Raw genomic sequence first — 12,238 nt, forward strand, 5'->3', positions numbered from 1 at the left:
CCGTACAGTCAGGTGAAAAATGGGAGGAAAAAGGTAAGAGCGAGGCGGTAGGCCAACAGAAACCAGATCCAGTACTGTCGTTAGATTCTCCTAGGAATTGTCTTGTGGACTATTTTTGTGTTTTTGTTTTTTTTTGGGGGTACAATGGGTATTAGGTGAGCGTTCTACTTCAAATTTACCAAGAATTCCGTGCACAATTTAGTTTGTTTTCTCAACACACAATTGTTTTTTTTTTGAGGTTTTTGTATAAAAGTGGACATGCATTTAGGTAGCAATTTCTATATTTAAAAATAAAAAAAAAATCTTAACTGTATCACAGTCAGTCAATTCAATATATCATTATATTGTCCAGTTCCTGACAGAAGGTGTTCCAGCATTGTGTTGTCCAACGCAAACGGCCAGAACGGCTCAGGCACAGATCCTCCGAGAGGAAATCTGGAGAAGGAGAATATTCTCATATTTGTTGTTGTGGCGAACCTTGAACTGTCATCGGTGTTTTACTGTGCCAAGAGCTGATGACTACTGATATTTTCTTCATAATGAAACCGATCATTGACCCCCTCCGTTTTCCAGGGAAGCGTCCGTGTGGTGGTCTTCTCTTGTGTTTCCAGACTCAAGTTTTTCAGGGCTTTGTCTTCATTTTGTTTGGACATCATGTGTTTTGATTCAAATTCAAGAAACACACTGAATGTGGGTGTATATATAGAAATTGCAGAATAGAGGATAAGCACTGGAGCTTCATAACAGGGTCAGGAAAAAAATAAGCAGATCAGCGGCTAACAGCAAACACCATTTTCATGATGGCGAACAAAATTGTTACTCTCTTTGCTTTGAAGGATTAAATAAACAACCGAATAAAAAAAAAAAAAAAAAAGACCGAACTGTGGAGTCGCGTATTCATCCAATCGCGGATGCTTAATTTGAAATTCAACAGGTAGTTTGTGTAGAAACGTTAAATTGTCTCACTTTTCAACACATTTTTGATCCGAAGAACACTTGCAGCCAAAACAGACAAAATAAAATCTATTTTTGATTCGTAAAAGGCTCCACAGAAATGAACAGGCTACCTTTTATAGAGCTGAAAGGATGGGTATGGAGCATTTTAAGTCCTACTTTGCCCCTTTGCTGTTTGGAGCAGCCAGCGGTAAGCAGCACATTCCAGTAAATCACAACTAATTTCAGCCCTGCTTGACGTGCCTTCTAAAGTAGAAACACATGCACTACCTCCCCTTCCTTTTCCTTCCTGCCACAGCCAGCCTACACTTTTCTCAACCCTGCAGTCTCCCTTGGTTTCTCTTTCTTGTGCACTATGGAATACAAGACTGTTCAATGCACGCATTGTCTTTGCTCATAAGCTTTGTATGCATTCAAAAGAAATATTCAACACTTTGTATCATCAGAGGATCCGATGCAGATCGTCATGTTGATTAAACATCACACGGCATAAATATATGCGTCTGCTGCAGAAGAGTGTATTGATGATTACGAACCACATATTCAGAAAAGGAAAGGAAAATACAAGGGACTGTACACTTTAATACAGTAACTACAATTATGAGAATTATGATAGATATATACCATCTATCCCAATGCCTATCGGGATAGGCAATAGGAGGTACTCATTTTCTAAACACTTCACCATTTCCGCTGCAGAAGGCGAGCAAGCCGGCGCTGAGATGATGCACTCAAGGTACGTGCTTGCATTTTGTTGCAGTATCCCATCCCGCATAGCATTTACAGTTACCAGTGCAATTGGTGTGGAACAAAGCAATGGAGATGTGAATGATGTGTAGACTTGAATCTTTGATTCAATGTGTTGAACCAAAATTTTGCTTGACCACTTAAGAGTTGCTAAAATATTTTGAAAGCCTAAGAAATAACTGGAACAAAGAAAATAAATGGAAATGTAACCCTGTTTGGATAATCCCTTGCCATCGATGACTGCTGAGTCAAGAACGTCTGGTTGTCACGAAATACCGAATTTATTGGTGAGTTACCGAGCCAGGTCTTTAATGCATTCACCTCAATCTGCTCCTAATTTGCGGTCTTACTGGCTCGACTTTGGCGTTCATTTGCAGAGAAATATCCTGTACTCGGTAGAGAATGGGTGACTAACGTGGCGATTTAACAACTTCTTTAATTTGACTTATTTGCACAGAATTCTTTGACTCAGTAGCTATCAGCCCTTTGACGTGCTGTTTTGCATCTCTTCTTCGGCTAAATCCGACCACGACCCTGTTTTATTAGGAGCCATAAATACCCCGTGTATAACAATTCTTTCAACATTCATGGCAAATGATGGGACAAACTCTGGACAAATTTTCAGATCATGACCTACCCTTATTATTTTCCTCTTTCCGACCTGTTAGTGACATTTTAATGAGGGGTCATTTTGTTTTAAGAATACCATTCCAAAATTGAAAGGATATTTTCTTTTTCCTCAATGTCACCTCTCAAAGTCTTATCAAGGTTTACTTTCCTGGAGTGTTTCCATTATTTTGCACCTTGTCGTATGCTCCTTTGTGCTTGACATCTTTTGATAAAAACCTTTGGCACGAATACAGATGTCTCCTCCAGAAAGTCCTTAGGTGAGGGTCCAGACTGAAACCAAAACACCCTGATGGTGCACAACAACAGATGGCCACAAGGCACCTCGCAGGGGCTAGGGAGGCAGGGGTACCATTCTGGAGCCAGGCCTGGTGGCCAGGCCTTGGCCCGCAGGGCTTGGCCGGGCACGGCAACCTGGAGCCATTGGCCTTGTGAGTTTACCGCACACAGGGAGCGAGATCAGGGTTGAGTGTACAGTGATCCCTCGCTATAATGCGGTTTACTTTTCACGGTTTCGCTACTTCACGGATTTGCATCGTGCATTGTGTTCTGCATTCCGATTGGCTAAAAAGTCACACCGCTTCTTCTCTACCTGTGCGTCAATAACGTTGCAGTTTAATATGTACACGTACGTAAAACAGCTTGCCAAATTTACATTACGTACTTGCAGATTCTCTTGCGATTTCGAGTTTCTCTAAAACCCATAATGTTGACAAAACACTCCGGACCGACAAAAGCACCTGCGGCAGGGCCCAAAAGGCAGCGGAAGATGCTATCTATCGCAGATAAAGTTAAACTTCTGGACATGCTAAGGGAAGGTAAAAGCTATGTGGCTGTAGGTCGGCATTACGAAATTAATGAATCTCCTGTTCGTTCCATAAAGAAGGAAGAAAAAAACATAGGGACGACAGCAGCAATAAGTTTCGCAGCAGCAATAACATCGCCGTGGGCGGTGCTAATCTCTGCAATTTGAAGCCTTCTGTTTATATTGATGATTAAAATTATTATTTGACAGTACAGTACAGAAGTTATTTGTTAAAAATAACGTTTCTAAAGTACAGTACTTTTATTTGTGAAAGAAATGATTGAGCCTGTAAAACGGTTTGTTCTTTCTTTTCTACATATAATAGAGTATTTAATTGTTCTACTTGACGGATTTTGCCTATCACGGGTTCTTTTTGGAACGGCACCCCAGCGAAAAACAAGGGTACACTGTAATGTATTTCAGGAGGTAGACAAAGGTGGAGACCTACACATGCCAGCCTTTGGCGTTGTAAACTGTCTTTAGGAAAGAAGAATGTCACCTCTCCGGTGGGGAGGGAATCAGAGTTGATGCAAAAACATGGAGCGGTACCGGCTAGAAATAGAGGAACTCTATTGGATCTAGGACCAAAACCCAGAAGGGGGGGTAAGGACTCTCTTCTCTTCTGGAGTTGGTCAGGGTGAAAGGCTTGTGGCAGGCGCTTGGATACCCACAAACCCCCGGATGAGAGCCAGCATGTTGGAGTTCTCCCCTCACAAAGAGAGGGTCTCCTCCTTGTGATTACATGGGGACGAAAGGAGCTCTTTGATGGTTGTTTGCGTTTATGCGCCAATCGGAGTATCCAGCTTTCTTGGGAGTCTTAGGAAACATCACCTGGTATTTTACTGACCGAACGCAAGGTAAATGTGATTATGTGGGCAATTAAGAAAAAAATAAAACAAATTAATCTAATGTAATTTAATCAAAATTAATTGTGTGGGCAATTAACTGAAAGATAGTTAATAAACATACATCATATAACATGAAGAACAGCCCCTTCATTTGGATCATATGCTCACAGGCTCTGCCAACCCACCGGCTGCCGTAAAGTACCAACGATAATAGGTACGAAAAGGAGTTTGATTAATTTAAACAATTCCTTTAAACCATGTGTGTGTTTTTTTCTTATTTGATTGTATTCTTTGTAACCAATTGCAAACCTCACCCATTTGTGATCTGCAATGGCAATACTGACGCAGATTATGTTATTGGTAAGGAGACACATATTCAGATTATGATGCTTCCACACACACACACACACACACACACACACAGACACACACCCATTCTTGCTCTTGTTCAAATTTTCCTTTTCCTTTCCCCCCAAATTCAGAATGCATTGAGCTGTTGTGACTATAGTGTTTTAGACATACAAGAGTTTCTTTTCCTTGGACTTCACGATAGCTAGGTATGCTTAAATGCAAGCCAACTCCCTCTGTAGAACACAGTTGTCCAACTCTTTGGTCACTATAAAGTTGGTCCAGCCAGTCTCTTATTCTGTCTAAAGTGAACTGTCAACATGAATACTTTTCATCACTCCGTTTGACTGCTGGTGTGAAACGACAGTCCGTCAATGATTCAGCCTATAAATGAAACTTAAGAAAATAACTTTTCCGTCTTCTGTTCTTTTTTTTTTTTTTTTGTAACTATGTGATAACTTAACAGTCACGGACTACAGATGTAGACTGAGTGGGCATTATGTTAGCCTTCAAATCAAGCTGCTGTTTAAAAAAAAACCAACAACTAACTGACAGAGAGGACTTGGAAATGTACATTGTTCATGTTTCTACTTAGCAAAACAAATACTCTTAAACCTAAGCGAACTGTTTTTCTTCCAACTTCATATTTTGTTCCTTCTTTTTGCGAGCCCTGCACTGCCTCTATCACACATTAACACAATGGCTCTGGACAGCAGCAATTATTGTCTGTACTTGAAAACAAGGATGAAAGTACTTTTGTCCATTTGGTTTAGCTAAAAATTTCTTACTCTTTTTTTTTTTTGTAAACCACAAATACAACCCAAATATTTTCTCTTTGACTGTCTCTTAGCAACTGAAGAACGATTTTTCCAGTGACATAAGGGCAGGGAGCGAGAGAATGAAAGCGTTTTTTTTCCCCCCTTTCTAAGGACCTGGTTTCAATGAAGTCAGACTTGGGTTAAATTAGATTGAAGAATGTGTACAATTAGAACAGCTGTACCGGTACAAATTTAAGTGCCAAGAGTTTCAGATATAAAACTGAAGCAGAAAGAAATTACATTTTACAAAGCAAGAAAATGAAATCAATGAGAATAAGAATGACAGCTTGAGCACAAAAAGGTTGAATAAGTGGCTTGGATTTTTTTTGATAGATCTATGAAATGTGACTTAAACCTTGGTGATTTTTTTTTTTTTTTTTTTTTTCCAATTTTGCTTCACTTTCCAGGATGACGCGTGGAGTCGTCTGCATTCCTCTTTTGACAACGCTTTGGCGAGAGAGAGATGTTAAGGTTATAGCACTTGCTGCATACTGACGTCTGACATCATCAGAGAGGGGGAAAAAAAAAAAAAAAGCAAAAAAACATTCCCTCTCACTGTGGGAGTGTGCTGTGTGTGCATGTGGGCCTGCATGCGTCATTACCGTCGGTCGTTCCTCCTGCGTCGGAAGAGCTTTTTGGTGTGTGCGATCTCAGCCTCATTAGGAAGGGGTGGGAAGATCTGTTGAAGACAAATCATAGAAACAGCTGTTGTCAAGACTAGAATGTGCAATATATGACTTAGTGGAAAGTTTATGTAGAAATCCTCCCTGCTATGGAAGTAAAAATGCATTGGTGGCACGTTTTTTTTTTTTTTTTTCCTATCCAAGGGAAAATGATAAAAAAAAAAAAATCTTTTAAGAAATACTGTCATTGGAAAAAATGATCTTTTCATCCAGTGTGACAAGGATGTGTTTTGGAAGAATTTGTGCGAGTTAGGTTCAACGCAAAAATGTCAATGAGCGAAAGAATGCGCTACATCACAGGAGCAATCTTCTACAGACAACAGTCTGCCCTATGTCTCCTTAGAAAAAAAAATAAAATAAAATCAAACCTTACATAATAACAAACCACACACAATTAATAGACAAATGGGTGTGAAGCAAATACATCTGTTGATAATACACTAATATACCTCACTAAAGGAATGGGAGCACAACTCCAGATCAGACAGCTAGGTCCCAAACAAATGGCTAGAAAACCCCCTGTTTTGTGATAAAAAGGGACAGGTATTTATAACATGAGGAAAGTGATAAATTGTAAACTGATGTGAAATGTAATTTAGGAAAAGACGAAAGAACGTCTTCTGAAGGAAAAAAAAAATGATACATGCAAAGCTGTAGAAAAAAGAATAACTGGTTTGTGAGCTCAAAACAGGGGAGATAAGCAAAAACTGGTGGTTTAAATTTGGCCCTTTGCTTCTTTTTGTGGTCATTAGTTACGAGGTTCTACTCCCGTGGTAAAACTGACTGAATATAATAGAGTGTAGCTCTATCAATGTTAAATAGGAAGTAAAACTGTCCTTCGTCTTTTTAACATCCGCCCTGCCAATCAAACAGCACTCTCCATCATTGCTCAGCATCTCTGTGTGTTGTTACCATAGTTACAGGTGGGTTAGGAGTTGAGCCGTTTAGTGGATATACAGTTTAGACAGAGTGCAGTGGTCAGGGGCACTGCGTTATATTCAGCCATGTTGCACACAGCATGTAGGGAGGATTGATATCTTCTTAATTAAAGTCAATGCTAATTATTGGGAGATCTGCGTATATATATGTGTGTGTGTGTGTGTGTGTGTTATAGAGGGGTTTGTAGCACTGGAAGTTTGTGCAACTTCATGCAGTAGAGCTAACTAGCAAACATACTTCCCAGATGTACTCTATGTCAATTAGTTTATTTCACATTTAATTCAAGTAAAAACAGCCTTTTTCTTTTCTGCAACCATCTGTGACCTTCAAAACATGAAAAAAAAAAGGGTGTCCTTTCACTGCTCCAGCTCAATAAACTAGATGCAAACAAAACGCCGAAGGCCAGGAATGACAAAACCGTTCCATCCAATGGGCGACACGGAGCATATGCACGTGCGGAGAAAGACTGGAGATTCCACTGCCGACTATCTTGCTGTATACCCTGCTCGTCAAGCGTGATTTCGAAGAAGACGAGTGGCTTATAGAAAAAAAAAAAAAAGAAAGAAAAAAAAAAAAAAAGGCACTTTAAGATCCCAACACAGTCCGACAGAGTAATGACAGCTTAGCTATGTTTTCTGAACTTTCCTGCCACACAGAACCAGCTCCCGCCGGGTTGCTTATGTGATTGCCTGGCAAAGGCGGTCCTTTTCCCCATACACACTCAAAGCACCGAAGCGAGCATTTCAAGATTTACATACTCCAGAGAGCTTTTGGAGGACCTCGTTTTTTAAAATAGAAGATGTTGTTTTAAGCTGAAAATGGAGAGAAAAGATGTATTTGTAAATTTACCATTGCTACTGGTTTGTGGTGTGCACGTTGCCTGTTTTCCTGCCAAAAAGCACACAGCACAACACTTAAGTCTGTGTACAAAACCCTTCCTCTGGCCCACATCTAGAGGAGTTCATGTTTGAACCAAAAATGGTTTTCAACAGGCTTTAAATACTTACCTCAGCAAAGATAAGGGGGAAAAAAGTGGGTGGAAAAACAAAAAGGAAACAGAAAATGTTTCACGGTGGGCTCATGTAGCTTTCCTCTACTATAGCATCAACTGTAAGCTTCTTTTTGTAGGATAACCCGCACACTTAATGAAAATGAATCCGTACGTCATCATCTTAGATATAATGAATTCCTTAATCTACCCTTTTTAACCAAAATACCGTCATTTCCAAACTATTGAGTGCAACTGAATGAAAGCTGTAGCGGCTAAAAATAACTTCATAAATATGTGTACATATATAGGCCATACTTGTCGATAAGCCGCAGGTGTCCATGTTGTAACATGAGATATTTACATAGAAAGATGTGACACGAAACATATTTTTAAAATTTTAATTGAAAGTCCATAAATTATATATCGGTAACGTCCACAAATACGTACTGGAAATGCTTTTTTACAAACAGTACCTGCAACCCGGCTAATGAAAAAGATTAATAATATGTAACACAGGGAAAAGTCCATCCATCCGTCAATTTTCCATCCCCGCTTTGTCCTACTCCAGCTGATCGCTATCCTCGTCTTCCTCCTGCGCACTAAAACCACTTAAGTCGTCTTCTTCGGTGTCGGAATTGAACATCCTCAGAATTACACGGTAAATTCATTGATCCTATGTGACGTGGCTAAATGTTTTGGGCGGCGTGAAGCTTGTTAGCCCCAAAAAGTCCATAGATTAACCGCATCATTGTTTAAGACACAGTGTGCAAAGCGTGTGGAAAAAAAAGTAGCGGCTTATAGTCGATACTTTGGGAATTTTGCTTAAAAAAAAATATATATAAAGCTCAAAAATAGACCACATGCCAAAAACATTATAAACCAGCCAAAAAAAAGAGCGGAGACAAGCTACCCTGCATCTAAAAGAAGCGGCCAGGGAGACAGGAAACAAGACATGCACAACTGTCTCTGAAGCTAAAAGGCAGCGCGCTGCGTGTGTGAATATGCTATCTGCAGGTAGCAGCCAATGTGGGATAGATCAAAGTGAGGCGTGTGCTGTCCTGGTCCCCAGCCAGAAGACCTCTCACCTCGCGGCGAGCAGCATGGGCCCTGTGGACGTGACAAGGATGCCGAAAGGGCGGGGAGGGACGGGCTTGGCTGCATAAGTGGAAAAGACACTGGGAGCGAGATAAGGGTACATGGATGGACACAGGCGGAGATTTGTTATTTTGTGGATTTATGTACAGTATACCCTTGTTTTTTCGCGGGGGTTACGTTCCAAAAAGAACCCGTGATAGGCAAAATCCGTGAAGTAGAAACCTTTTTTTTTTTTTTTTTTTTTTACAATTATTGTACAATTAAATAATCTATCATACATTGAAAAGAAAGAACAAACCGTTTTACAGGCTCAATCATTTGTTTCACAAATAAAAGTACTGTACTTTAGAAATGTTTTTTTTAACAAATAACTTCTGTACTGTCAAATAATAATTTTAATCATCAATGTGAACAGAAGGCTTCAAATTGCGGAGATTAGCACCGCCCACCGCAACCTTATCGCTGCTGCGAAACTTATTGCTACTGTTGTCCTTATGTTTTTTTTCTTCCTTCTTTATGGAACAAACGGAAGACTCATTAATTCCGTAATGCCGACCTACAGCCGCATAGCTTTTACCTTCCCTTAGCATGTCCAGAAGTTTAACTTTATCTGCGATAGATAGCATCTTCCACTGTCTTTTAGGCCCTGCCGCAGGTGCTTTTGTCGGTCCGGAGTGTTTTGTCAACATTATGGGTTTTAGAGAAACTCGAAATCGCAAGAGAATTTGCACGTACGTCATGTAAATTGGGCAAGCTGTGTTATGTACGTGTACATATTAAACTGCAACGTTATTGACGCATAGGTAGAGAAGAAGCGGAGTGACTTTTTAGCCAATCGGAATGCAGAACACAATGCATGATGCAAATCCGTGAAGTAGCGAAACCGTGAAAAAAACGCGTTATAGCGAGGGATCACTGTATTGCCTTTTTTAGTGACATGCATTCAGGTGTCACAGTAAGCACTTACTTTCAAGTATTTTCGTAACATGAAAAAAAGTGGCCTTAAGCACAAATTTGATGGGCTACACAATAACTACACATAAAAAAGAAAACGTATCATTGTCCATGAGCTTGAGTGTTCCCGGACAACAGCGCTGGACTGGATTTTTTCACAAAAGTTGCCAATGTGACTTTTTTTTTTAGTCTGGTTGCAAAAATGATTAGACGTACAGTCCTGTTAGAAACCATTGCGCAACAGATCTGTGCTTTCTCATATTTTTGCAGTTGTACAGTTTGTACTTATGATGCAGTTTGTACTTATGACTTCCCATCGGGTTACAGAAAAAGTTGAGCAACTGGTGTCCTGAGCGCGCTCACTCTGAATTCAGGAAGTTTCACAGGGATGGTTTCCATCCTTGCAAAGCTACATTTGATCTGCATGACAGCAAACATTTTCTTTTTTTTTTTTTTGATGCTACGGTGATTGAGGGAGATGAATAGCTTCAGAGGTTTCGCACAGGAAGCTGGAGGTGAGTTCCTCACTGTGACAATAGAAGCAGTTTCCTTTTTGTGAGCTTAACACAACAAAACACTTTGATTAAGTTAATAAAAAAAGGGACTACTCAGGTAGCCTGAGGAAAACATCTTCGTTTGCATTAAAATAGAACTGTTCACAACGTTAATCGTATTGGCATGGATCCCCGTCCAATTAGGCCGCTCGATTAGTGCAAAGCTTTAGTCTTCGCGGGAAAAGCCATCGGATCGATAGTCGTGCAGCAAAGACTTTTTGGAAGTAGAAAGAGGTATGTAGCCACAATTTGGCAACAAAGCACATCTTTGGCGCCCGTGATGAAATCTATGTAGATGGAGAAGTGAACGTGTCTCGCCGTCGTGTTTGAATTTCGCAATACTGCTTGAGCGGCGTGTTAAGTGCTCATTGTGAGGAAGTTGACGTACACCAAAAGCATTCCAAGACAAGTCACAGGTCACCGGGAGAGGCCTCCAGTGATGCTAGCAGAGGATGTTCTCACTACAACCGCCCAACCGAGCCCTGTGCCTCGGAAGCGGCCGGCAACAACGCCTTGAAGGATCGATCCAATGACACAAATACTAATTTCATGGTTTGAAACCAAGCCGTATGCAAAAAAAAAAAAAAAAAAAAGTCAGCCTTCACTCGCAGGGGTCATGTACCGAGTTACCATTCACTGGTGACAATGACGTTAGCCCAGTGTGAAAGGGGTAAAAGTAACAAGGAAGGAAAGTAAGGAAATGAGAAAGGCGCAGAAATGTGAATAGAAATGGAGAATAACGATTATAGAACTTTCTCTGCAATGGCACAAAAAGTGAAGTGTATGTCTTCCTGTCCCTTCAGGCATTTAACAATTCTGGTATCATGCTCATTCAGTCGGTCCATTGTTCCAGTCAGTTTATTTATGTTGCCAGGGCCCATGGCCAAGCGCAATAAATTTAAAACTGCCCCAGGGGTGGCATTACAGGACAGGTTGTTGAGAGCAGAGGAGGGAGAGCAGGACAACACGAGAGACTGTAAATTAAAGACAGCGAGCACATGAAAGATTGCGAGGGAGGCTACAATGCATTGGCGGAAATAATTCCAACTGTTTGCCCACATTCCGGCCCTGAACATACTTCTGTGTCATATGGAAATGCGGTTTCCTTATAAACACTCTCATTATGACACACAATTACTTACAGTATGAACCCAACTGTAGGCATTGTAGTTTAGAGAGATGCAGGAGATAAAGTGCTGTGATAAACAGTACTTCGCAGGTATTTGAAGTTACATATACGTAAAATATATATCTATATACTGCTCAAAAAATAAAGGAAACACACAAACTACACAACGTAATTCCAAGTCAGTCAAACTTATGTGAAATCAAACTGTCCACTTAAGAAGCAACACTGATTCATTTTGACTTGTTTTAAGGACATAACATCACCGTTGGATCAGTCTGAAGTGTGTTATTTCACTTTGATTTTGAACAAGACAACAAATCCAGACATCCATGGGTTCATACATTTGATTTCCATTGATCATTTTTGTGTAATTTTGTGGTCAGTACATTCAACTTAAGTATTTTAATAAGAGTATTTCATTCATTCAGATCTATTATGTGTCATTTTAGTGTATATATACAAATACATAGGTATATATATATATATATATATATATATATATATATATATACACACACACACATTTATATACTAATGTATGTATACACACACACACACACACATATATATATATATATAAAGATATATATATATATATTTTTTTTTTTTTTTTTCCTCCCTCATTGTGGGCCGATTTAAGGAATATTCAATTTTTTTATATTCTTCCATAATTCTTTACCCTGCCATTGACTGGCAACCAGTCTCTCCCAATCTCAATCCCAGCTTCTCGCCCACTAGCTGGGATA

At 39.9% G+C, this 12,238-nt stretch overlaps 1 protein-coding gene across 4 annotated transcripts in view; it reads right to left on the reverse strand.

The window, feature by feature from the left end:
* Positions 1-12,238, reverse strand: part of ctif (CBP80/20-dependent translation initiation factor) — a 54,509-nt gene that overhangs the window by 18,306 nt on the left and 23,965 nt on the right. For all 4 annotated transcript variants that reach the window (XM_086152061.1, XM_086152059.1, XM_086152060.1 and 1 more), the window contains exon 8: positions 5,750-5,826. In XM_086152061.1, coding sequence (XP_086008187.1) covers positions 5,750-5,826 — 77 coding nt within the window. The remainder of the gene's footprint in view (positions 1-5,749; positions 5,827-12,238) is intronic.

The sequence above is a fragment of the Fistularia commersonii genome, chromosome 9, assembly GCF_037954325.1.
Source record: "Fistularia commersonii isolate RoL2024-O1a breed Wild chromosome 9, RoL_Fcom_v1.0, whole genome shotgun sequence".
In the NCBI taxonomy this organism is placed as follows: domain Eukaryota; kingdom Metazoa; phylum Chordata; class Actinopteri; order Syngnathiformes; family Fistulariidae; genus Fistularia; species Fistularia commersonii.